This window comes from Myxine glutinosa, chromosome 11 (genome assembly GCF_964187855.1).
Source record: "Myxine glutinosa chromosome 11, kmMyxGlut1.1, whole genome shotgun sequence".
Taxonomy (NCBI): Eukaryota; Metazoa; Chordata; class Myxini; order Myxiniformes; family Myxinidae; genus Myxine; species Myxine glutinosa.
In genome coordinates this window covers 105,840,575-105,867,983 of record NC_136271.1, presented here as the reverse complement: position 1 = coordinate 105,867,983, position 27,409 = coordinate 105,840,575, and the positions used below count along the sequence as shown (strand labels likewise).

The 27,409-nt window shown below is 48.7% G+C and overlaps 1 protein-coding gene across 1 annotated transcript in view; it reads left to right on the top strand.

Moving 5' to 3' along the window:
- LOC137437035 (DNA-directed RNA polymerase II subunit RPB2-like) overlaps positions 1-27,409 on the top strand; it is a 122,334-nt gene that overhangs the window by 6,328 nt on the left and 88,597 nt on the right. Inside the window, exons 4-10 of the mRNA XM_068131351.2 lie at positions 3,961-4,073; positions 6,429-6,648; positions 9,516-9,674; positions 12,017-12,181; positions 23,224-23,420; positions 24,022-24,141; positions 24,247-24,433. Of these exons, the coding sequence (XP_067987452.1) occupies positions 3,961-4,073; positions 6,429-6,648; positions 9,516-9,674; positions 12,017-12,181; positions 23,224-23,420; positions 24,022-24,141; positions 24,247-24,433 (1,161 nt within the window). The remainder of the gene's footprint in view (positions 1-3,960; positions 4,074-6,428; positions 6,649-9,515; positions 9,675-12,016; positions 12,182-23,223; positions 23,421-24,021; positions 24,142-24,246; positions 24,434-27,409) is intronic.

Below are 27,409 nucleotides of genomic sequence, written 5' to 3'. Positions count from 1 at the left end.
CGAGTCCCTCCCACCTGGTATTGCTCGCCCTGATTGGCTGGAGGTTCGCGCCTTCCGCGCCAACCAATCACTCGTTCCCTGTAGCCTGGTGATAGCTCGTGTCACTCTATGTTCCGAGGCCTGTCGGAGGTGTAGCTGGCTGCGGCCCATGCGGCGGTGCCCCGAACTGGCCCCTTGCCTGTTTTCTTCCGAAGTCCTTGTCAGGGAAGGGGATTTAATTACTGGGTGCAATAAAGGGCCTGTCTAAGTGTCTACAGGTTTGCATTGCCATAAGGAACAAAGGTTTGATTACCAGGTGTGACACACAGGGGTTTATCTTAATCCCTACACTATCTAACACTCGAACATCCTGGTATGTTCACAGGTATACTCTTACCCGACAAACCGGACTACTCATGGAACTTATTACAGGGCAGATTCCCTATCGCGACAGACGAAGCATGTTACCTATTCAGATCTACCTGACTCTAGATATTCCTCTACCCTACTGGCATAACAATATTACAAGACTAATCTATGCTACACGATGACACCGTCCATACTTTTCTTAACACTATCAAACTATGGACCCCCTCCCCTCCACACCCATTCCGCATAACACAGCCCCTTCCCCAGATCCTTAGGCTCCTGTCAAGGTTCTCCATCGAGAACCCAAGATTCTGGCCTTAACACTTACCATCACACACCTAATTAACTTATCTACTAAATTAGAGAGGGCTGTGGGAGGTAAACCACAGCTACCTTACCTGTCCTTTTTAACACACTATTCTTCCCAAAATGTGCATTCAAATCACTTGTATATACAAATATCTTCCCAATGATCTTTCTTTAGGGAAGGGAAAGAAGATAGCATACACAAAACAATCCTACTTACTTGACGACCAGTTCTTCTTCTTGTTCTTCTTCTTCTTCTTGATCTTCACATGCCCGAAGACCACCTTCCTCCAACCCCTCCTCGTGGTGGGTTCTCCATTTCCAGTCACTTACTAGACCACTGGGTGTGAGGTATGATGAAGAGACCTCAGTCCGCTACTCTCCTTAAGAGAACTTTTGGGAGTGTGGGCACAAACAACACTCCCCTACCTGCATCCTAACATTACACACTTCCTTTTCGACTGCCACCCCATTTACTGCCATACATGGCAAGGTATTTGTTCCTCCTTGTACCATGGCCTGAATCCCACATTGCCCTTTCAATCCATCCCAGAGCCTTCCGACTCAGATAGGGGCTCAACCGATCACAGTGGATTTCCAGCGGAAAGTTATGTGGCCCAATTTGAATTTTGAAAACCACATTAGTCACCAGTCGGAGCACCACATCAGGACCTTTCCAGCATGAGGTGAGCTTTGAGCACACACCCTTCTTTCTCTGGGACCAGTAGAGCCAAATTATATCTCTGGGGAGGATTTGGTGCATGCCCAAACGTCATACCTCAATTTCATATTTGCTCCCAGGCAAATTTGCTCTCTTGTCAACTCATGGGCTTTGTTCATACGTGCCTTTAGATTTTTGGCATAGCGTTCCACAGATGGTCCAGTTGGGTGGTCCGGCGACGGTTCAAGTGGGTCCTCAGGCGACAGTTCAATCCACAAATCCATGGTGACTCGCATCTCTCACAAACATCAGCAAGGTGGGTGTGCAGTCCTCTGGGCTATCACGCCAAAAAGAAGGTTCTCAGGCCAGTCCAACCTGTGTTCGGTGGAGAGCAGGGCTATCTAGTTTAGTAAAGATCTTTTGAATCTCTCCACCAAACTGTCAGACTGGGATCGGAGGGGCGATGTCCAGGTCTTATTAATTTGGAGGAGCTGACATTCTGAATGCAGAAGGGTGGACTCAAAGCTCCATGTCCTGTTCAGTGTGCAGCTCCTGGGGTATGCCAAACCAAGTTATAAAATCCTCTACTAGGGCTTGGGTGACCAGCCTTGCTTCCTTGTGGGCAATGGATATGCCTCTGGCCACCCGTTTATTTGGCGAGTGACTGTTGGGGGCCCTCCCAAATTTACCGTTACCCGCTCAAGTGGCACTCCTACATTATAGACTTGTAGCGGGGCTTTGCTCTTTCGTGCTGGGCCTTTCTTGGCTTGGCAGAAGTCGCTTGATCGCACTCAATTCTGAATGTTCTTGCCCAAATTCACCCAGAAGAACCTCTTCCTCAATTTAGCCAACGGTTTGGACATGCCTGTGCCCACGATCTCTTTTAAATGCCCCGGTACTATCACTTACCAGGAAGCTGCGTTGGATGAGTGTGCCAACCACTTAACTTAGTCCCACAAAGTAGTGTATAGGTAACACACTCAACTTAGAGCTGTGTAACCTGCATTAGATGCCTGACCCCGCTATAAATTGTTGGAATGTTGCTTCACATTCAGGATGTGTATTACAAAGTGCACCTTCCCTTTGATGGATGATAAGTTAGGTGTCCAATTTGCCGGTGTTAGTAGACGTTAATTATCTCGTGGTGTTTTTTGTGAAGAGAAGGCAAGTTATCACCAGCATCATGGCCAAATTCCTATCACCTTCAGTGAAACATCAGGCCTGATCAGCCGGTTCATGAAACAATTGCCCCAAAACTTTCCTCGGCCAACCCCACAAGAAGGTGGAAACAATATTGGGGCCATTAAATAAGTAATCGTAGTCGACAGTTGCTAAGCAAGTATGGTTTGGGTATTTGGTATGCATCATGTACAATGATAAAATGCATCATCTAATATTTATGTATAACTTTGTCCTGGATTTATATTTGGTCATGTACTTTATTAACGCACAGGTTGTAAACCTGGTGCGTTATAGCGTTTGCCTGGGAATTTCTGTCTCTCCAAAAGTGAAGCTCCAACAGTGTCGACATTTTCTGTCGCTCAGATGTGTAAACAGTTTCTGTCGCTCAGATGTGTAAACATGACGTCATCAAATCTATATTTAGGCTAACCATGGGCTACCCCTTTGGCTGGTACGCGGCCGCTCGCTAGTACATAATGTGAATACATTTCGTGAAAAGTACATAATGTGAATACTAGTAGCAATTTTACAAAAACCATGGCATAATTTCAAATCTTGACCCGAGATGATAATTATGCTACATCATTATGCTGCCGGTTCTGCTGCGAACTACTTCACCATGGAAAGTACCATATGAATAATAATTTCCATGTGCCAACCTGGGCGGAATCCAAGTGGATTCACTTGACTTGTTTTATAAACTAACTTATCTATGCCTAAAATAACCCTTGCCACTGTTCTCAGACTCTACTGTTCTTTGATAGGAGATTGATTCATTGATTCATGGTCCAATTGATTCATGATTCATGATTCAAGACTTGCCGTAGCTCCAATGGTCTGTAAGGCCAAGGTATGAAAGACTAAGAGCAGGAACTTGGTCAGGACACTGGCACACAATCTTTGCAAAAGATACCATTGGACATTTTGTATCTACATACAAGTACTAACACAAATCTACCACCTTAACACTCCCTCTAAAAGAACAGCTTAAGCTGAAATGCAATGCTCTGGAAATATGCTGTAGGTGTTTACAAAAATACGGAACCATAATTGTATAGCGGAGACTGCGATAAGTTGGAAGAAAGGTCAGGTTGAAACTGAGATTATCCAATAAATTTGTTGGATGACCTCATCAGTCCTCCTCGTACACATCTCCCTGAAACCAAAACGGTGGTAAAGCCCTTCCTCGTCCACTTTTTCACTGTAATTGGAATTTCCACTGTAATTTCCACTTTTCCACTTCCAAAATGTAATTTTCCACTACTCTTGTAATGGCATCAAAGAAAGAAGTGATTTGATAATTGCAATGTTTCAACCTTCAGTTCTATCTCTTACGTATGAGTATTATAATGAGATGAGTGTTTGGTGGTCTCGTGAATTTTATAGATTCAGCATATGATTTGTAATGTCTGTGGGTTATGTTTTTCCTTCAACACCTACCCCTAACCCCTGTGTACCTGTAGCCACGTTACCAGGTGAGGTTTGAGCAGATATACCTCTCCAAGCCAACGCACTGGGAGCGAGATGGTGTGCCATCTCCTATGATGCCCAACGAAGCTCGCCTCCGCAACCTGACGTATGATATTCCTCTTCCTTCCCTTCTTACACAATACATCTTTAGTCATTTGCATTTTATTAATCACGAAAAGTTATCAATTCCTGAAGTTAAGCTTTTCTTGCTCAATTGACTATGAGACTCAATTAGCCAGTGGAGTAGACCTTTTCTTGCTTGAATTTAGAAAAGTTTGTTTCGGTGAAATGAAAGAAAGTTTGTAATTGGCTTAAAAATGCAGAATGAAGTAACAAGATGTTTCATAAAAAACGCAACCGAAAGTTATTTTTATACTTTTTAAATTTTCCATTGAAAAAACATGAAACTTGTACATAATCTTTGTAATATGTAGAATAAAGTTACACAAAAATGAAACTAGTGATTTCAGAAGACAGCTCACAAAACATGTTCTAAATGGCTGCCCTGCTGCAGCAGGTACAAATGGATCCTCCTGGTGAAGTTGCATTCCTGAACCGGAATAGCTTTGATGTTTTTCGTTGTTAGATGTTGATAGATGTTGATAGATAGTTGATAGATGCCCGTCTACTCACCCATTCCCGGACCCGTGACCACATCACCCCCATCCTTTACAAGCTTCACTGGCTCCCCATCCCCCAGAGAATCCAGTACAAAATCCTCCTCTTGACATACAAAGCCCTCCATAACCTGGCCCCATCCTACCTGGCTGACCTCCTCTCCAGACACACTCCCACCCGCAACCTCCGCTCTGCTGGTACCAACCTCCTGACCCCCTCCATCCGGACCAAATTCAGATCCTGGGGGGACAGGGCCTTCTCCATCGCTGCTCCCACCCTCTGGAACTCACTACCTCACACTATCAGAGACTCCTCCTCACTCACCACATTCAAAACATCACTAAAGACCCACCTGTTCAACACTGCATTCAACATTCAACCCACAGCATTTAACCCCTGACTATCTCTTCTCCTTCTCCCTCCTTTTGCTTTAAATATTTCCCTATTGATTCTTGTCTTTTTGCAATTGTTGTTTTCATGTATTGTTATGCATTATGTTTTCCACTCTGTCAAAGCGCCTTTGGGCTTCTGGAAAAGCGCTATACAAAATAAATGAATTATTATTATTATTATTATGTTTGTGGCAATTGCACTTTTGAGGTCATAAATAGTCTGAGGTCTCCCCTGGTACATTCTTTCAGGTAGCCCCAAATATAGAAGTCAGGTGGGTTGAGGTCTGGATAATGGGGCATGGGTTCAAATCTGTCCCAGAGACGATTTGATCACTGAATTTCTGTTGTCGCCCCTGTATCGATCAGTTGGAAGTGTGAGGTGTGGCCCCATCTTTCCGAAACCATTGTTCAACCCCGTCGATGTGGCACTTCCTCGCTAATGCGACCCAGAAATTCTGGATAACTTTCAGGTACTGTTCAGTGGTTACGATTACCGATTTCCCTTCTTCATCTTGAAACCAGAAAGACCAAATGATGCTAGATTTGCTTATGACAACCCATGGAGTGCATTTCTGGCTGTGCAATGGCTTTTCAAGAACTTCATCAGGAGAACTAGAACCGCAAAACACGTTGTGCTTAGAATTAACATGACCATGTAAAATAAAGTGGGCCTCGTCAGAAAACCACACCTTACTCAAAAAATTTGGATCCCTTCGCATTTTCTCCACAAATCATTCACACATCGTCATGTGAAGTTGTCTATCATTGTGTGTTAGTTTTTGCTTCACTTGTATACGATAGGGGTACATTTTTAGTTCCTGCTCTCAGAATTCTTTATGCACTTGATAAAGATGAGTTCAGTTCTTGAGATCGACAATGCAGCGATTCCCTGGGGATCCTCATAACGATTTCATGGACCGCTTCAATGTTTTCTCATGATCTTGCAGTCCTCGGGCGACCAGACTTTGAGCAATTAAGATTTTGTACTGCCCCATTGGGACTTAAACCTCTTTATCAATCAAAACGTAGACTTATCTGGGGCTAACCTGGTCTCAAACTTCTTTCTGAATCGTGTTTGAGTCTGCAAAGTAAGATTCCACAACAAATATCCTATGTTCAATTGACCATGCCATCCTTAAAATTAACTGTATGACTCTCTGATGTTTGTGCCTTTTCCTCCAAACGATGCTTCATCCAAACCTGCAATAGAAATCAATTAGTATTAGAAATAAAAATTACACATAACTTATAGTTGTGTTTTTTATGAAACATCCTGTATTTAGACAAACACCATACAAGTTCTGGATCAATGTATTATACTTAGAAGAATTTCCCACACGTATCTAATTTGCTTAACCATGAATATCATGAAGACAGAGTCAAAAAACTGAACATTATATCCAGTGTACATCGCAATATGACTGTGGTTTATCATTACACTTGTAATACAGATACTCCGCACCTCTGTACGTGGACATTACTAAGACGGTTGTGTGTGAAGGTGAGGAGCCACGACATACCTTACATGAGAAAACCTTTATCGGCAAAATACCCATCATGCTTCGTTCCACCTACTGCCTGCTCGGCGGTCTCACTGACCGTGACCTTTGTGAGCTAAACGAATGTCCTTTGGATCCTGGTGGCTACTTCATCATCAACGGTTCGGAGAAGGTGAGACAGCCCTGTTGTTTTGTACGTTCTCTTATCGTTAACTTACCGAGTGACGGCATTGTGTGTGCTTTGTGTTTTAGCTCAAATTCCATTATTACCTCTTTGACATGGAGAAAAGATGACCGAGATGTTCGGATTCTAAGTCAATTCTCCATCACACAGCAATGGCCAAAAACTCTCAAAACCCTCGCTGGAAAAGCCCCTTCAAGCCAAAGCTAAAGCGTATTCACATATTACGAAGCCAAAGGCAAATGAGAATGGAGAAAGATGGTCAACAAGAAAAATGTACTCTCATCTATATCATTCTGGGAAGTGTAAATAATTCCCTGAGTGAGTCGTGTATGACAGTAAGGATATTGTTGTAGTCGGTGATATTGTTATCCCATTGGTCAGTGGGAAAGTTGGCTCTGTTGCTGCGTCAAGAAAAGCTGGCTTCAAAGCTATCTATGGAGACTGTATCATGACCACTGTTAATATTGAGTATGAAGGTCTTATTGGAGCGTTGTAGAACTGTGTAAGGTTCGTCATAAGGTTGCTGTAAGGGTTTCTGGACAACTTCATCTTGTACGTGGGTGCACATGAAAAATTGCTGGGAAATAAATGCCAGGAGTGATGGCGTATGTGTCATTGTCGCTTAGAGGCCCTGCGTGGCCATGCGAAGTTTGTTGGCACAGTTGATGGCGTTGGGCAAAGTGTCATCGGACGCCGAGAAGAATTCTTCTAGGAGACGAGGCAGTGCACCGTACACTAGGTCTGCAGTGGAGCATCCAAGGTCGTCTTTTAGAGCAGCTCGTGTACCAAGCAGGATCATAGGTATGACTTCAGTTCAGTGAGTGGAGTTGTCATGCACTTTTCAGGTGCGATCCAAGTGTGCACAAAGTCCCTGGCAATGGTCGGTGTGGTGATGTCAGCTATCGGTGTAGCCTCCAGCCAACGGCTGAAGCAGTCAACAACAAGTTAGTAAATAGCGGTTCTCTTTTGGAGGTGGTCGGGGACTGACAAGATCAACATGGACCCTGTCAAAACGCCGAACTTATGTTTAAAAACTACCGAGTGGTGCGACAGCATGCCGTTGGATCAGTATGAAGAGAGCGCCGACCACATAATTCACAATTCCTTTGATTGTCAGATGTCGGTGGTGAATTGTGAGATATGACCGAGTTGGTGAAGTGTGCGAGGAGAGCGAGAGTCTGATTGGGTGGACAGAGCGAAAGTTAAACGTTTATTCGCAATCAGTGCAGAGAATTGTCTGGCCTCTAAAAAGTGATGGAAGTGCTTGATGGCAAGGTATACAGTGAGTCGCCTAATTTCTGATCAAAGGCACTGTACTTGCGCTCTGGTGGTTTCAGCATTTTAGAGAAGAAGGCCAATGGACACCAGTCGTCATCGTTGAACTGATGAAGGGCCGCACCACTGCAACCTCCGATACGTCTACCATTAGGCTTGTTGGCATCTCTGGCTTCGGATGAATCAGGAATGCGGTGTTGGCCAGTGCATCTTTAATGGTGTGGAAGGCTGACAAGGTTGGTTCTGACCATTGGAGCACTTCAAGGTGCTTTGCAGTTGTGAGTAACTCATTCAGTGGCTGCGTTTGGCATTAATCAATTTAACACAGTGGCTGAGGAAATTTAACTCTGGAATGCCGAATATGCACCGTGTGGGATTGATGACAATGCCAAAGTACTGCAAATGAGGGAAGAGGAGACACAAGTGGTCCTGATGTTTTTCTGTGGTTGCGGTGGTGATTAGAATATCATCTATATACACGTAGCAGAAGTGTAATCCCTGGAGAACCTGATTGATAAAACATTGAAAGGTTTGTGCGGCATCGGGTAGGCCGAATGGCAACTGAAGGAATTCAAAGAGGCCGAAAGACGTGGTGAATGCTGTCTTCAGGATGTCACCTGGATCCACGGGAATCTGATGGCAAACACGAAAGAGGTCGACCTTAGAGAAGATTGTAGAGCCATGGAGTGTAGTGGTAATATCATGAATGTGTGGAATGGGATAACTATCTGGAACAGTCCCGTTGTTTAAGGACCAGTAATCCCCACAAATACGTCAATCCACAGGTGTCTTTTGGGTACAATGTGCATATGACGCAGCAGTTGTGTGGTCTTCAATTTCCTGAATCCTCAGCTGTAAAGAGTTGTTGAAAGTGTCACTGCTCAGTAAGTCACATGCTTTTTTGAGCGCAGCTTTCAATGTTGTATACGGAGCATTCATTGGAGGTTGTCTCTCACTGCCCTTGCATACTCTGCTGACAAGGAGCCATCAATGTATTCGTATCTCACCAACTTGGTAGTAATGTACCTGGTGTGAGATTGGGCTTCGACTAAAGTAAACCACAGCTGCTGGTCATTAGGCCAGAAAGGGGGCAGTTTATCGAAACCGCTGCCACTGATGAAGCTGCTTGAGCGTCCGGGAAGGGCACTGCTGGTTGGTCATTCCCGGCGACTTGCAAGTGACTTGCAACACTTGCTCCATTGTATATCGATTTGGAAGCATCAAGCTAAGGCCTACTTGTTTGTTGTCCCTAGTCGAGCAGTGAATTCAGTTGGGGAATATGTTTGGAAAACGGGGTAACAGAGAAATAGGTATTTTTTGTTTGTTTGTTTAAAGTCTTATGATTATGTTAGTATGCTGCCCTGTATTCTAGCAACCATTCAAATTGGTTTTTCCTTTAGTCGGTGCAGTATAGTTTTTTTTTTCTACCAGGTGAGCACCAGGGGTATTGCCCCTATGTTTCTTACACTTGATGAAGTAAACAGAAGGTTAAGAACAAATGTACATACCATTCTATTGCCATTGTCTTTGATTTTTTTCTGAAGTACGAAAGTAGCGAATTTGTTAATGTTGCACCACAGGTACTTATTGCACAGGAGAAAATGGCGACCAACACGGTGTATGTCTTTTTGCGAAAAGACTCTCGCTATGCCTTTACCGCAGAATGTCGGTCTTGCTTGGAGCATTCTTCTCGTCCAGCCAGTTCAGTCTGGGTGAGCATTCTCGCCCGCAGTGGACAGGTGAGGTATTCAGACATACAGGGTGTTTCAAAATGAGTGATACAACTTTAAACGTTTATTTACAAAGTAACGTCCAGATGGAGCGTTCCAGGCCGTTGGCAACAAGAACAAGGCGGGCACAATCAGGCCACTCACAAGCTAGGTTCTGCTGTCCTGTCTCTCCCTCTCCCCTTCTATCTGTCTTGCAACCCTGTACAAGTGAGCAAAGGCATAAATAACTAAGGTATTGGGCGTGAGAGATATTATTAGCCCCTGAAACGGGGGCTTATGGATTTGGTATCGTCTGCCTGTCCGTGCGTCCGCAACCATATCTCGGAGATGTATGGACCGATTTCGTTCATACTCGGCACAACGACAGTACATGAGAGCATACATATGCGCATCATTTTGTTTCACGATGCGATCAAAGATGGCCGACTGTTGGCCATTTTAGTTGTAAAAAAACCCCGATGTTGAACACGTCCTCAACCAATTCTCGGACATGTATTTGCCCATGTTGTTAAAACTTGGCAATCAGATAATGAATGATGGCTTACATATGGACATCATTTGTTTTCAAGATCGGATCCAAGATGGCTGACTGGCGGCCATTTTTTTACTTAAACGTGTTCCCATCCATTTCTTGGACATGCATGGACCGATTTTCTTCAAACTTGGCACATAGACAATACATGAGTTTACATATGTAGAAGATTTTGTTTTGTAATCTGCCCAAAGATTGCCGACTGATGGCCTTTAACTCCATACAGCAAAATTACTAACCATGGCGGTGCCATGGCATTTTATGTCTTTTTGTTCTTGTTATTTATCCATTGCTGATGGTTTGCTTCGCCGCTTTGTGTTCATTCATAGAATTTAACGTACTAGGGCATGCCCGTACTATATATAAGCTAGGACGTGCCCGTACGTGGGTGCCCGTTCCTTGCCAAAAAAAAAAAAAAAAAAAAATTTGTGTAGGGGTGTGTGTGTGTAAACATCCTAGGGCGTGCCCGTACGTGGGTGCAAAAAAACATGCGTGCAAACAACAACAACAAAAAAAAACTTTGAAACCACGTGGCAGTAACGACCACAGAACCCCCCCCCCCCCCCCCTCTATTTACATGAATGGTTTGGTCCATTCGCAACGACCACAGAACCCCCCCCTCTATTTACATGCAATGGTTTGGTCCAAAGCGAACGGCTTGCAGTGTTTGGTAAAGAAATCGCCATAGCTCGGTAAGTACTTGTCCGATTAATATGAAACCTTGAAAAGGCACATCCTCGGGTCCCCAGCAATATACCTGGCAAGTTTAAAGTATATCGGACCCGTGGTTGTCGAGAAACAGCGGTCACAGACAAACATACACACATACACACATACACACATACAAACACACAGAGATTAATGGAATTATAGATAGATCTGCCCAAAGATTGCCGACTGATGGCCTTTAACTCCATACAGCAAAATTACTAACCATGGCGGTGCCATGGCATTTTATGTCTTTTTGTTCTTGTTATTTATCCATTGCTGATGGTTTGCTTCGCCGCTTTGTGTTCATTCATAGAATTTAACGTACTAGGGCATGCCCGTACTATATATAAGCTAGGACGTGCCCGTACGTGGGTGCCCGTTCCTTGCCAAAAAAAAAAAAAAAAAATTTGTGTAGGGGTGTGTGTGTGTAAACATCCTAGGGCGTGCCCGTACGTGGGTGCAAAAAAACATGCGTGCAAACAACAACAACAAAAAAAAACTTTGAAACCACGTGGCAGTAACGACCACAGAACCCCCCCCCCCCTCTATTTACATGAATGGTTTGGTCCATTCGCAACGACCACAGAACCCCCCCCCCCCTCTATTTACATGCAATGGTTTGGTCCAAAGCGAACGGCTTGCAGTGTTTGGTAAAGAAATCGCCATAGCTCGGTAACTACTTGTCCGATTAATATGAAACCTTGAAAAGGCACATCCTCGGGTCCCCAGCAATATACCTGGCAAGTTTAAAGTATATCGGACCCGTGGTTGTCGAGAAACAGCGGTCACAGACAAACATACACACATACACACATACACACATACACACATACAAACACACAGAGATTAATGGAATTATAGATAGATACATGAAGTGAACAGTATTATTTTGACACATTTAGGTTTTATACTCGCTGTTATAAAGCTGTATTCAGTGATGTCAATTGACCGAAAACATCTCATTGGAAAGGGAAAATCCTTTATTCAAATCCTTGAACATATCAAATGAAATTCACATTTAGATGAGTAGTATACATTTAAAAATTACAAATACAGCAAACTTAAAGATATTCTTAAAGGAAAATGTGTTTTGTTTTTTTCTGTGCAGGGAACACGACGAGGTGCACTTGGCCAGCGCATTGTCGCCACATTGCCATATGTACGCCAGGAAATCCCCGTCATGGTGCTTTTTCGTGCACTCAGCTTTGTGTCTGACCGTGACATCTTGGAACACATTATCTACGACTTTGATGACCCTGAGATGATGGAAGTGGTAATATGTTTATGATCTCTGGTTAGAACAGTATTATTATTACGAGCAAAGTATGCACCCCCTGGGTGTGTCGAGTTTGTGCATCACTTGCTGAAAAAAGTATAGTCTGTGTTTTGCAAGAAGAATATAGATGTTTGCATGGTGTGCACTTAAAAGGTTCTAGATGATCGAAAGGTCTAAAGGTAACATTTCAATAGTTGTTCAAGAGGTCAAAAAGGTCTGAGCTCTCAAGCATGTAAAAAGGTCCAAGTGGTCTGAAACTCAAAATAGTCAAGGGTCCAAGCTGTCTAATCTGTATGAAAGGTCTAAGGGGTCAAAATTGAGTTAAGGTCTAAAGGAACTCTGGGTCTTTTTGGTCCTCTGTGTCCTTTGGGTTAAGTATTTCAGTTACAGGTAACCTTTAGGTTACAATTGTGGGTGGCATCAGGTCAGCTGTCCAACCAATGGGTGAAGCATGGGCATGCTTACATACATACATACATACATACATACATACATACACACAAATACTTGCTCCATTTTCTATATATTGTTATCATTATTCACCATGTTCTATAGTCTATACAGAGTGTCAATTCTGCTAAAGCATTCTTGGTTCTTTGTTGGGGTTACAATCCTGGAGGGGGCACCACTTTGGCACGGATACTCGGCTGAGGGACCAAGAACTTGAAATTTATTCAGGGTGCCGGTGGTAGCTCGCCTACTCTTCGCGAAGGACACCATGGGTTCTTTAATGTTCACAAACTTATTATTCTTTTGTATGATCTTGTAGATAATATAATTGAAGATCTTGTTATGAGAGCTATTTGATGCAGCATTAATGGCCCTGTATAGTTCTGCAAAGGACCCATTGAATCTCCTCTGCACACAATCCTGAACTAAATGTAGGACTATCTGATCTTGATGGCCACAGGTACACACACTGGGCTCTCAGTTTGCTTCAACTTGTACATATGATGAGCGGTCCTTGCATGTAGAATTTCAAATTGATGCCTTTTCTCATCGCTGCCACCACAACTCCTTATCGTTAATATTGGCCACCACAGGCCCCCCCATTCCATAAAGGCTTTCGTGACTTAAATAGAAGTCTTAAAGGATTCAGTAGCTCTTCATGGTTTGGCAGTTCAGCATTGGATTGTATCTGAAGTTACTCTCAGGATCTTCATAGTTGCCTTCGAATGTCTGGGGGTGAGATGTTAGTCAGTATGGTGAGTCACAGGTAGTGTGGTTGACTTCAGTGTGCCAGATATATTTCTTATTGCAGGGTTCAGGATAGTGTCAGGGTGCTTGGTGTCAAATGCCCACAGCCCAGACAGGTGCACAGTACTTTTCAGTGGGATACACTAGACTAACAACTACTAGAGCAAGGGTAGAAGTGCGAAGGCTGCGTGTTCCTGCTCCCCAGCTCGTGCCCGCAATCTTACGGTTGAGGTTCACTCGAGGCCTCGTTTTCTCACAAACCGGTTTCAGATATTCCTTGTATGTCAGGCTGCGATCCAGAATGATCCCCAGATATTTGGAGTGTGGTTCATTCTGGAATGACATACCACAGAAGGAAACATTTAGTTTGGCATGAGCCTGGCGATTGCTCTGTGCAGTGTGATTACGGCCCGGTCGAACAAAGTTTGTGCACACGATTGTTTGTGCGTCGTCGGGTGACCACTCTTGTAATGGAGCACCTTGTCTGTGTGTGTGTGGGTTTGCGGTACACCTGAGTGCTCACACATCCATATGCTGCACGTTTGACACAAACATCCAAAACTAGAACGGCACTCAGTAGAGAGCATACCTCTGCCTGGTCGGTCATATCACTCAATGGTGAAGAATCACTTTAAAATTTATACTAGCTGGATCCGGATCTTCACCAAAATTGAATCGATTCTTCCTTGTCACACACAGGACCTGTCCAACAAGTTTCGTCCAAATCAATCCATAACATTTTCAGATATCCTGCTATGTATCGTTTTTGGCCCTATCTGCCAATGGTGAAGAATCACTTTTAAAAAATTAAATAACTCTCATATCCGAATCCATATTCAGATCTTCACCAAAATCGAATCGAATCGTCCTTGCCAGACACCCAACCGGTCCACCAAGTTTCGTCCAAATCCGTCCACAACTTTTTGAGATATCCTGCTATGTATCGTTTTTGGCCCTATCTCTCAATAGTGAAGAATCACTTTTTAAAAATTCTAGTAGCCGAATCCGGATCTTCACCAAAATCTAATCATTTCGTCCTTGTCACATACGCTACATCTCTGCCAAATGTCCGAATCTGTCCACAACCTTTTGAGATATTTTGTTCACAAACGGACAGACAGGCAAACGGACAGACAGACAGGGGTGAAAACATAACCTCCATCCACCTTTGGTGGCGGAGGTAAAGAAGGGAGCCAGCTTGTTCATGTGTGAACTGTATGGCAGATATGATGCTATTAGCAGCTGAAGCTGCCAATGCAACCAAGGAGTTCAACAGGGGAAAAAGTGGAAGGTTTCAGACTGGCCAAGTCAATCTCCTGATTTCAATCCAATGGAGTCTGCATTTCACTTGCTGAAGAGGAAACGAAAGTTAGAAACCCCCAACACAAACAACAACTGAGAATGGCTGCAGTAAAGGCTTGGCAAAGCATCTCAAAGGAAGATACCAAGAGTTTGGTGGTATCAATGGGCCACAGACTCGATGCAGTTATTGTATGCAAGGGATATGCAACCAAATACTATTGTTACAGACGCGGTTGTGGATGTTAGTTTACCGAGCGGTTTGGTATGACCGCGTCTGCACAGTTTACCCGATTATGCTCGAACGTTGACTAAGTCGCGCTATGCTAAATCAATGATGGAAAAGGACACAACGGCTGGGATTAAAATGACACGACACCAAGGGTTCAGTTCTCAAGACCTCCGGAGGAGGTTATAATATTGCGGAAGGTCAGATTACAGGAATGAGAGGGACAGCATAGAAAGGCAGGCACTTAGACACACTCTTATATTAGCCCCGACAGACGACAGATAAACGGGACAAAACTGACTCACACGGGGATTGATGGCAAGGAAAGCGGGTAGTCGATGGCTCAAGGTGCACTCTTGGCTCAAGGACAGAATCGACCCGCTCCGGTCCAGAGATGCGGGAGGTCTCACTCAGCGCTCGAAGGTGACTTTCTTTCTCCAAGCTGGGGGCGCATCTCACGTCACGTCCGGTAAGTGGCTGCGCATATCCGGCGGGGAGTGCCACGCCCTCGGCTCGTTAGCTCCGCCCCAGATGGAATCGGCCCGTTGCTTCTCATTGGGTGCGGGGGTTACCGGCTCCGCCCTTGACGAGGGGCCGACAGGCAGCCCCTTCGTGGTAACCCCGTCGGCGCACATGGGTAATGGCGGCTAACCGAGCCGGAGTGAGGACGCACACTCCCCGCGCCGCGCCGCCCCCATTTCCTCTGTTGTTGTAGTTGTTGTTGTTGTTGTAGTTGTTGTTGTTGTTGTTGCATGGGGAAGATGGGAGGAGGAAAGGGGAGGTCCTAAACTCACTACTGGTGCCATACAATCACATTCTGGTGCAACGAAGAGTCAGAATTAATGGAAACGAGTCCTTAACTGACATAGACTAAGAATAACTAGCAAGATGTCCGAAAGTTGTCTACGTGAGATGCGGTGGACCTGGGCACGACATTTAATGGGGGAAAAAGGGGAAGGTCGGTTCTACAGAGTGTTATTTACAGGCAATGGGACTAGGGAATGGGGGATTGGGGATAGTTGGGGAGTATTGGGGAAATAGGGGAGTATTTACAAGCGGATATTGAGGCCAAATGCCATATCCGCAACACTATTATACTTGTTGCCCAGTAGACTCAGACACACAAATTACTCGGGGTTACTCACTGGAATAATTTTGCTGGCGAGTCATAAAATTGAGATTTTGGAATTTCAATCAACACTTCGCAAAACAAAGTCACCGTCACACTGTGGTAACTTTACAAAGCCAAATTGTTGAGAAATGTAGAAGAATAACAAAAAAACGAAAGTAGACAAAAGTGGCAAGGTCACGACTAAGCAAAAGTGGCAAGGTCACGACTAAGCAAAAGTGGCAAAGTCACGACTAGGCAAAAGTGGCAAAGTCACGACTAGGCAAAAGTGGCAAAGTCACGACTAGGCAAAAGTGGCAAAGTCACGACTAGGCAAAAGTGGCAAAGTCACGACTAGGCAAAAGTGGCAAAGTCACGACTAGACAAAAGTGGCAAGGTCACGACTAAGCAAAAGTGGCAAGGTCACGACTAAGCAAAAGTGGCAAAGTCACGACTAGGCAAAAGTGGCAAAGTCACGACTAGGCAAAAGTGGCAAAGTCACGACTAGACAAAAGTGGCAAAGTCACGACTAGGCAAAAGTGGCAAAGTCACGACTAGGCAAAAGTGGCAAAGTCACGACTAGGCAAAAGTGGCAAAGTCACGACTAGGCAAAAGTGGCAAAGTCACGACTAGGCAAAAGTGGCAAAGTCACGACTAGGCAAAAGTGGCAAAGTCACGACTAGGCAAAAGTGGCAAAGTCACGACTAGGCAAAAGTGGCAAAGTCACGACTAGGCAAAAGTGGCAAAGTCACGACTAGGCAAAAGTGGCAAAGTCACGACTAGGCAAAAGTGGCAAAGTCACGACTAGGCAAAAGTGGCAAAGTCACGACTCGGCAAAAGTGGGGATGGCCTGACACAAAAGGAAAAGAACCAATTCCCAGGGTCATAACCAACCTCCCGGCATGCACATCAATCATCATGGGAGAAGGGAAACTTTGATTAACTCACAAAACACGTTTTCAAACCGACACGAATCTCCTCCGGAGATCTCCACCTGGAACAGTGCAAAAATATGCACTCAGCTGCCAAATCCAAAACAATCTGTTTATTACGTACAACATTCCGGCAAACTTGTCCTCAATAAAACAATACACCGTAATAACTTTACACATTATCGTGTCTTTCAATGAATAATAGCTTTTGGGAATATGCTGCAGTAGATGTCCCTGGTGATGGGTCATGTTTTTTTGATGACTGTCTGCTCTTCTCTTTTACCAAGTCTTACCAGGTACGGTACCTAATACACCTACCTACTACCAACTACCTAACCTACTGATGCCATAGTGATGGGTAAAATAGTGGCAAGAGGTTTTGGCTTCGCCGGCTCATTGCGGCTTTGCAGTCGGTACTAGTAAGAGTCTATTTTGACTATCCTATCTTTGACTAGTCTATCTTTGACCAAACCCTCTCCTTCGACAAATACACTAAACAGATCACAAAGTCAGCCTTCTTTCACCTGAAAAACATTGCCCGTCTCCGCTCATCCCTCTCCTCCATGGCTGCAGAAACCCTCATCCACGCCTTCATCACCTCCCGTCTGGACTACTGCAATAGCCTCCTCTATGGTTCACCCTCAAAAATCACCAATAAACTCCAATACATTCAGAAATCCGCTGCCCGTCTACTCACCCATTCCCGGACCCATGACCACATCACCCCCGTCCTTTACAAGCTTCACTGGCTCCCCATCCCCCAGAGAATCCAGTACAAAATCCTCCTCTTGACATACAAAGCCCTCCATAACCTGGCCCCATCCTAACTGGCTGACCTCCTCTCCAGACACACTCCCACCCGCAACCTCCGCTCTGCTGGTACCAACCTCCTGACCCCCTCCATCCGGACCAAATTCAGATCCTGGGGGGACAGGGCCTTCTCCATCGCTGCTCCCACCCTCTGGAACTCACTACCTCACACCATCAGAGACTCCTCCTCACTCACCACATTCAAAACATCACTAAAGACCCACCTGTTCAACACTGCATTCAACATTCAACCCACAGCATTTAACCCCTGACTATCTCTTCTCCTTCTCCCTCCTTTTGCTTTAAATATTTCCCTATCGATTCTTGTCTTTTTGAAATTGTTGTTTTCATGTATTGTTATGCATTATGTTTTCCACTCTGTCAAAGCGCCTTTGGGCTTCTTGAAAAGCGCAATACAAAATAAATGAATTATTATTATTATTATTATTTTCCGTTTGGATGGCACCACACGTGGCCTCGTGTACCAGCTCCTCACAAAAACATGGCCGCAATTCCCTTCCGGTCGTAAACCTCACGCCCACTAAGCCCACGCAATTTCCGCTCCCAATGGGCGTGGCCAACCATAACTCCCGCGAGACCATGTTACCTTCCGGTGCGTATTTACGTTTTTACCATTTAAATAGCTATATACTATTTTAATTTACTTTAAGTTAATCTGTTCCAATACTTATGTTCACCTAAAATGAGGGGACTGTGGCGGACACAAAAGCCCACTGGCGTGGTGACATCATTCCGCGCACCAAGTGGGCGGTGGCCACGCCCGAGGGGTAGGCGTGGCCTCATGATATACACCGGGCGCGCAGCCCGGAGCGCGCCAGTGTTAGTGAGCTCCTGAAATAAAGACGCTTATAAGTTACCGCTTGTCCGCTTCCTCCTTGCTCGCAAGCAGCGCGTGTAACGCCGCGCTTTACTGGTGACCCCCTTGACGTTGGATCTGCCGGAGCGATCCTTCCACACGCGACGCCATTGCCATGGCCAACTTCATCAAACTTCCCGAATTTTGGGAGGCTCAGGCCGAAGTCTGGTTCGTCCAGGCCGAAGCCCAATTTCAGCTTCGGCGCCTCACCGGCGATGACACGCACTATTGCCACGTCGTCGCCTCCCTCGGGCCCGGCACGGCCGCTCGAGTTGTGTCCGTCCTTCGCCACCCACTGGACGGCCACAAGTACGAGGCACTCAAGCGGCTACTCCTAGCCACGTTCGGCCTCACGGACGATGCACGGGCCGACCGCCTCCTGGATCTCCCCGAGCTCGGTGACACGCGTCCGTCGGTCCGAATGGACCATATGCTGTCACTGTTGGGCGACGAAGCCCCCGGTTCTCTATTCCGGGCGCTTTTCCATCGCCAACTTCCAGCGCAGGTTCGCCTCGCGTTGGCCGGGACCGGGCTAACGGAACCCCGAGCATTTGCAGCCGAGGCGGACAAGTACTTCGCCGCTTCGGACACGCGGGCGAGAGTCGGCGTGGCCGTCACGGCCCTCGTGGCTGATGCTGCTGATGCTGCTGCTGATGCTGCTGATCCACAGCATCAGCTTATACAGCATACGCATCATGCTGATACGCACCTCGTGACCGCCGCCATGCCCCGCCCACCGCCGCGGCAAAAACCGCCACCGCGGGGAAACCGGCCAACTCCACCGGCCTGGCGGAGCCAGCCGCGCTCCTCCAGCTCCACCACCTGGTGCTGGTTCCACGCCAAGTTCGGCCACGAAGCTCGGCAGTGTCATCCGCCATGCTCCTTCAACAGGTCGGGAAACGCCTGGGCCGGCGCTCAATAGTGGCGATGAGCGCCGGCCGTTCGAGCAGCCTGCTGTTCATAACAGACACCTTCTCCGGGCGCCGTTACCTGTGCGACACGGGAGCGCAGGTGAGTGTCGTTCCCGCCGGCACGTCAGACAAGCACGCCGCGGGTGGGGGCCCCGCGCTGCTTGCCGCGAACGGGACGCCCATCCGTACGTACGGAAAACGCTGCCTCTCTCTGCGGTTCGGAGGGCAGGTTTTCCGATGGACGTTCGTCACCGCCGACGTGCCCATGGCACTGCTTGGCGCGGACTTCCTGTGCGCTAATGGGCTCCTGGTCGACGTCAAGCGCAGACGTCTTGTCCAGGCCGAGACGTTCAGCTCGCTCGCTTGTGCGTTGCCCAGCTCAACGAGCGGCTTGCCAAGGGGCTTGCCGAACGGTTCGGTTCCGGCCACGTTGGTCTGTACGCTTCCGGCAGCGGACGCATTCACCCGCCTCCTCGCCGGCTTCCCGGCCCTCACGCGGCCCACCTTCTCGGCGGGGGCCATCAAGCACGGGGTGGCCCATCACATCCCCACCGTCGGGCCACCGGTCTACGCCCGGGCACGCCGCCTCGAGCCGACGAAGCTGGCGGTGGCAAAAGCGGCGTTCGCTACCCTGGAGCGACTCGGCATCGTTCGGCGCTCAGAGAGCGCTTGGGCGTCGCCGCTGCACATCGTGCCGAAGCCCGGCGGGGGATGGCGACCGTGCGGGGACTATCGCCGTCTCAATGACGCCACGACTCCCGACCGCTACCCCGTCCCCCACATTCAGGACTTTTCCGCCCGTATGGCGGGCATGTCCTTCTTCTCGAAAGTGGACCTCATACGCGGCTACCATCAGGTCCCCGTCAGGCCGGAGGACGTCCCGAAGATGGCGGTCATCACGCCATTCGGACTCTTCGAGTTCCTGCGCATGCCCTTCGGTCTGAAGAATGCGGCTCAGGCGTTCCAGCGACTGATGGACAGCGTCCTGCGTGACTTGGATTTTGTCTACGTCTACCTGGACGATATCCTCGTCGCCAGCGCGTCCCGCGAAGAGCACCTACGCCACCTCCGCACGCTCTTCGAACGCCTGGGCCAGCATGGCCTGATTGTGAACCCCGCAAAGTGCCGGTTCGGCGCCACCATAATCGATTTTCTGGGACACCGTGTCACCAGGCACGGAGCCGTCCCCCTGCCGGCCAAGGTGGAGGCGGTGAAGGGGTTTTCCGCGCCCCCGCACGATGAGGGCTGCAGGAGTTCCTGGGCATGGTGAACTTTTACCATCGGTTCCTGCCCCGTATCGCCCAGCTCCTGCGCCCCCTGCACGAAGCTCTCCGAGGTAAGCCGGGCAAAGGCGACGTTACCTGGACCGAGCAGATGGACACGGCGTTCACGGGCGCGAAGCTCGCCTTGGCTAACGCCACCATGCTCGCGCACCCGGCGCCCGATGCACCGATCGCCCTCACCACCGATGCCTCGGACTACGCGGTGGGCGCGGTGCACGAGCAATGGGTGCGTGGAGCTTGGTAACCGCTGGCGTTCTTTAGCCGGCAGCTTCGCCCGCCCGAACGCCGTTACAGTACCTTCGACCGCGAGTTGCTCGGGCTTCACTTGGCGGTCAGGCACTTCCGCCATCTGCTCGAGGGCCGTGCGTTCACTGCCTTCGTCGACCACAAGCCGCTGATCTTCGCGATGGGCAAGGTCACCGAGCCGTGGTCGGCCCGGCAGCAGCGTCACCTCTCGGCCGTGTCCGAGTACACGACGGACATCCAGCACGTCGCGGGGAAGGACAACCCGGTGGCGGATTGCCTTTCCCGGGCCGTCGCCCACGCAGTCCACCTCGGCATCGACTATGCCCGGATGGCAGCGGACCAGGCCACTGACCCCGACGTCCAGGCCTTGCGGACCGCCGTCACGGGCCTCTGCGTCACCGAGGTGGCGTTCGACGGCGCGGGCGCGGCCCTCTTGTGCGACGTCTCCCTCGGGCGTCCTCGCCCCATCGTGCCCGCGGGCTGGCAGCGCCAGGTGTTTGACGCCATCCACGGCCTGTCCCACCCGGGCGCGAGGGCCTCCCAAAGGCTGATCGCCGACAAGTTCGTCTGGCATGGCCTCCGGAAGGCCGTCCGCGGCTGGGCCAGGATGTGCCTCGCGTGCCAGCGCGCCAAGGTGCATCGGCACACCCAGGCCCCGTTGGCCCCGTTCATGGTGCCGGAATGCCGGTTTGACCACGTCCACGTGGACCTGGTGGGACCTCTGCCCCCCTCGCGGGGTTTCACCTACGTCCTCACCATGGTGGACCGCACCACCCGGTGGCCGGAGGCCGTGCCCTTGGCGTCGACAACGGCAGCCGATGTCGCGCAGGCTTTCATCGCCACCTGGGTCGCCCGGTTCGGCGCCCCCTCAGACATCTCGTCCGACCGCGGCCCCTAGTTCACCTCGGAGCTCTGGGGGGCAGTCGCGCAGGGGCTCGGGGTCCGGCTGCACCGAACCACGGCCTACCACCCCCAGGCTAACGACCTGTGTGAGCGATTTCACCGCTCATTGAAGGCCGCGCTCCGGGCCACCCTCCGCGACGGCGGCTGGGTCGACAGGCTCCCCTGGGTCCTGCTGGGCCTCCGGACGGCGCCCAAGGAGGACCTGCGCGCATCCGCGGCGGAGTTGGTCTTCGGGCAACCGCTGCGGGTGCCGGGCGAGTTCCTCCCCGACTCCATGGCACCATGGTCCGCGGCACAGCAGCGCTCCGCTCTGCAAGAGACCGCCCAGAGGTTCGCCCCGGTGCCAACGGCATGCCACGGGCACCCACCGACGCACGTCGCCCCGGAGCTTCGCACGGCGGAGTACGTCTTCGTCCGCCACGATGCCCACCGGACACCACTGCGGCCCCCGTACGACGGGCCTTTCCGCGTGCTGGAGACCGGGGCGAAGCACTTCACCCTGGGCATCGGCGGTACTCCTGACCGTGTTTCGGTAGACCGCCTCAAGCCGGCCCACCTCGACGTGGACCATCCACCGCCAGTGGCCCGACCCCCACGTCGGGGCCGCCCCCCTGCGGGCGGACCCCCGGCACCGCCCAGCCCCGCCGCCCCCCGGTCCTGCACCCATCCCAGGGGCAGCCAGGGGCATCCCACCTGGCATCCCTGCACCCCGGACGCCGCCGATCGCCAGGGGGCGCTTCGGCCGGGTCATTCGTCTGCCCCGCAAACTGGCCCTCCAGGTGCGCGGGAATTCTGGGGGGGCGCGTGTGGTGGACACAAAAGCCCACTGGCGTGGTGACATCATTCCGCGCACCAAGTGGGCGGTGGCCACGCCCGAGGGGTAGGCGTGGCCTCATGATATACACCGGGCGCGTAGCCCGGAGCGCGCCAGTGTTACAGTGAGCTCCTGAAATAAAGACGCTTATAAGTTACCGCTTGTCCGCTTCTTCCTTGCTCGCAAGCAGCGCGCGTAACGCCGTGCTTTAGGACTGAACATAAAAAGTGTTATTGTTCTACAATGGTAAAACATATATACCGGTACATAGAAATATTAAGAAATAATAGCTGACATTCTGTACTCTTGCCTCATATCCATATTTTAATCTCGTATCTAAATTTCTTGGGTCTATAGTGATAATAACAAATTTGACTTGAGTCCACCGATTCATTCCAAGTGATAACATCCTCATGCATTTACCCATCAGCTAAAACCCTCCCTGGACGAGGCATTTGTCATTCAAGAACAAAACGTTGCTCTGAACTTCATCGGGGCACGTGGTGCAAGACCTGGAGTAACTCGAGAGCAGCGCATAAAGTATGCTCGTGAGATTCTACAGAAGGAGGTCTTGCCCCACGTTGGCATCAGTGATTTTTGTGAAACAAAGAAGGCCTATTTCCTTGGGTAAGGATCACTTGGGTTTTGTATTACTTACGCAGCACATAACTCAAGATACTGCATGGGATCCCTGGGTAATGTCCCATGTACTATTGATGTGTCCATTGTCTCCTAATGTCCTTGTGATTTGTGTTGAAGCTCCTCTATGAGCCTGAAATCAGTGTTAACCAGGTAATACACCCTACTTACACCTGGACAGCCAATTATAGTTTTCTACAGTACATACACAATTCAGTTGGAGATCAATAATTTCGTGATTTTTGTCAAGCATTGAGAAAGTTTAATTTTTATTGCATATTGACAAAGGTTCGGGATAGCAGAGGCCCTTGTAGGAGCATTTCAGGAAGGGCAACAGCATTATGCCAACAGCAACCTATTCGTACAAAGCATGGGATTCAAACCTGTGGTTAATCCAGCTTTGTGATGCATGAGGTAAACACTTGAATAAAGTACATGGTTATTCAGGATGCCGTAACTATCAAACAGAAGCAGATTCAATATTTACATCACATGAACCTTCCCGTGAATCCTAACTTTATGTCTATCCTGATTTGATACTTTAAAAAATCCAAATTTTCATTCTTTCCCCATTCCCGCTCCTCCAAAGGTACATGGTTCATCGGCTGCTGTTGGCAACGTTAGGTCGGCGGGAGCCAGATGATCGTGATCACTATGGAAACAAGCGCTTGGACTTGGCCGGACCATTGTTGGCCTTTCTTTTCCGTGGGTATGTCCTGAATCTAAATCCATAACTCACCTCTTTGCTCTTGCAAGAAGCCGCTAAAACATTTGGACCGCCAGCTACCTTCTAATGTTACATTTCGTTTGACAGGTTATTTCGAAACCTCCACAAAGAAATACGTCTTTATGCACAGAAGTTTATCGACCAAGGCCGCGACTTCAGTTTGGAGCTTGCGATCAAGACACGGATCATCACAGATGGCCTCAAGTACTCACTCGCGACGGGGAACTGGGGTGACCAGAAGAAAGCCCATCAGGCTCGAGCTGGTGTTTCACAGGTTGAGTTCTGCACTTTATTCAATCATTGTCTCGTCTATATACCAATTATTAGTCAATGTCAGCTATGTATTTTTTTTTTACGTTCGCATCCTCCATTGTTCAAAGTCTTTCCTTGGCACATGTGAACTGTTATCGACCTACAAGGCCTTCATCCACAGCTTGATGGAGTACTGCTCTCCCCTTTGGGCTGGTGGCCCTGCCTCACACCTTGCTCAGCTTGACACCATGGAAAAGAAGGCCTTCAAAATCAATGAAACTGTGTGTCTGGGCCTATTACTTTCACATCACACACATGTTGGTGGTCTCTGTCTTCTACCGCGTCCTCTGTGGTGTTGCACCCTCTGCTCTTTCCGTGCTCTGTCCCCATCCTCCACCCTTCACCCCAAGGTTTCTGCAGTGCACGCGTACTCTTCCAGTAACCCCCTTCTGGTGAAACTCCCATAATGCAGACTCGATACTCACCTCCTCTCATTCCTTCCCCTCTTTTTTCCTCCCACTGGTGGAACCAACTTTCTCGGTCTCTTCAACCTCATTCTTCCCTCCAGGGCTTCAAGACAGTTGTTCACTTGTTCACCACCATCTCAGATCATCTCCTATCCACAACCATGATCTTTTATATCCCCATTAACCGTCCCCAAGTCCACCTCTTTCCGGGTTTCCGGTATTTCTTTCCACTTCTGTGATTGAGAGTTTGCGGCTGTATCCATTCCCTTCACACCCTGTGACCTCCCCTTGCCCTCATTCTTCCACACATCCCTTATTTCTCCAGGTCTCCCTCTATTTTGTCCCTCACCCCTGCTGTTAGTATTTTACAACCCTCGACCTCCATCCCCCATCTCTTTCTATTGTTCCCTTTGTTCTGTTACATCCTGACCGTTCCTTGTTCTAGCTCCTCCACGAACCCCTCGGCACTGTATATTATACGGAGGCATAAAAGGTATTTTTGATTGTTCTATCAGTATGGCCGCATGGTGAATCATGAGGCTGCCTTTGTTAAAGATGACGACCATTCGCAAAGTTGTATGAAAAAGATACAATTAATCAACAATTTGTGAGTATCTTTGTCATCCATATTCACTTGAAGGCTCCTCCAAAGTCTATGCTTTTAAAAATGATTATATGTTCTTATACATTGCAAACAAACAAACAAACATTGCAAACACCCAAACCCTGGTGTTGGGCTAGCGGCTAGGGTGCCGGCTTAGGATCCAAGGATCCTGGGTTCGAATCCCGGTCGATTGCTGAATTAATGCCAGGGGGGTTGACTCAGCCTGTCATCCCTCCGAGGTCGGCAAATTGAGTACCAGCTTGCTGGGATGAATGATCCCGGTGTTTGATAGTTATCTCTTATTCTGTGTTTTAGAGTAAGGCTGTGTCTCCCATTAATTGAAGTACTCCATTGCACCAGTGAAAGAGAATAGATCCCCTTTCATTCCCATCCCCAAAATCTCCATTTCCTTTTACATCCCCTTTCGTCATTGCCGAGCCTCGATTGCCAATTACCTCCCCTCCAAAACCACCATTGAACAAGCGCTCGGGTCGGAGAAGAAAGGCGTGCCCGCCCGTCGTCATCAAGGGCGGAGCCAGAGGGTCGCATGACCAACCAGGGCCGAGGTGAGCACACCGATGGGCGTGTCCAAAAGGCCGGCGGCTTGATCGCTGGAGGCGCTATAAAGGCGCGCGCGCAAGTGGCTTGAGTGGAGTCAGAGTCAGTCAGTGGAGTTGGTCGTCAGTGGAGGGTCAGTGGTTGCGTTGGTTGCGGGAAGAAGTCGGTGGTGAGAAGTGGTGGCGTTGAGTGGTCAGTGGTTGCGTTGGTTGCGTTGAGTTGTCGGTGGTGAGGAGACACCAGGGCCAAGAGAGAGAAGGTTCAAGGTCAATTACCAGCAGTTGCGCCCGAGACGGCAGACGCGCCCTGAGGTGAGCCAGAGAAGCAGCTTTGGCTCCACAAGCAGCGTTGACTCCACCAGGCAGCTTCAACCCGTTACCCCGCGGGGACCAGATAGCGGTGGCATCGGTGGCCGTCGAGGTCCAGCCGACGTCCCGTGCGGGATCAAGCCCGAACCATCTGCCCCAGCTGAACCTTCCCATTCCTCCTTCCAGCATTCATTCCTTTCCTCCACCCTTCTTGTGTACGTGAGTTTGTTCTGTGTGTCTTGTCCCTGGGTCTTTAATTAAGTCTGTATAAGCTAGTATTTGCACTGTGTCACCTGCGTCTTATGTGTTGTAAATAAACTTGATTGCTCCTTATTGCTTGTGTGTGTATAATAAATCTGTTCTTCCTCCGTACTCTGTCTTCTTCTCTTTTTCCTTCTCTTTCGGTCGCTTTAGAGGTTTCCCGATTGAATATCTGTGGTGCGATCTGGTCAACGTCGGGTGGAATCGGGCCAATTGGGGATCCTGTAACGGTCGCGGTTGGACCATCCGCTCGGCCCAAAGTAACATCTAAACCGCGATCAGTAACAGTTGGTGTCTGGGAGTGAGATACGGACCCGAAGCGCGCTTAACGCGCTCAAAATTACAAGCTGCCGAAATTTATTTTGTTTTATAAAACCCGAATTTTGAGATCGCGCCATGGACAATCAAGGCGATCGGATGTCGGTGGGGGAGATAGACGGGTTAGTGGTAACCCAGGACTTAGGGGAAGAAAGGGAGGAGGAGAGCAATGAGGTGGTTGAGGGTGTATCAGACGCGCAAAATGGCGCCTTTGCGCACGCGGTTACAGCGGCACCAAATCTAGCCGCGCCCGCGACCGTAGCAGCGCCGCAGATGGATTGGGGCCTATTCATGCTGCAAATGCGGGTTCTCATGGAAGAGAACAGGGGGCTGGGAGACCAAATTGGAGCAATGAGGGATGAAGCGAGGGCTGATAGTGAGCGAATAAGGGACGAAGCGAGGGCTGATAGTGAGCGATTAGAGGGCCAAATGGGGGCAATGAGGGATGAAGCGAGGGGTACCGGTGAGGGATTAGACAAGAA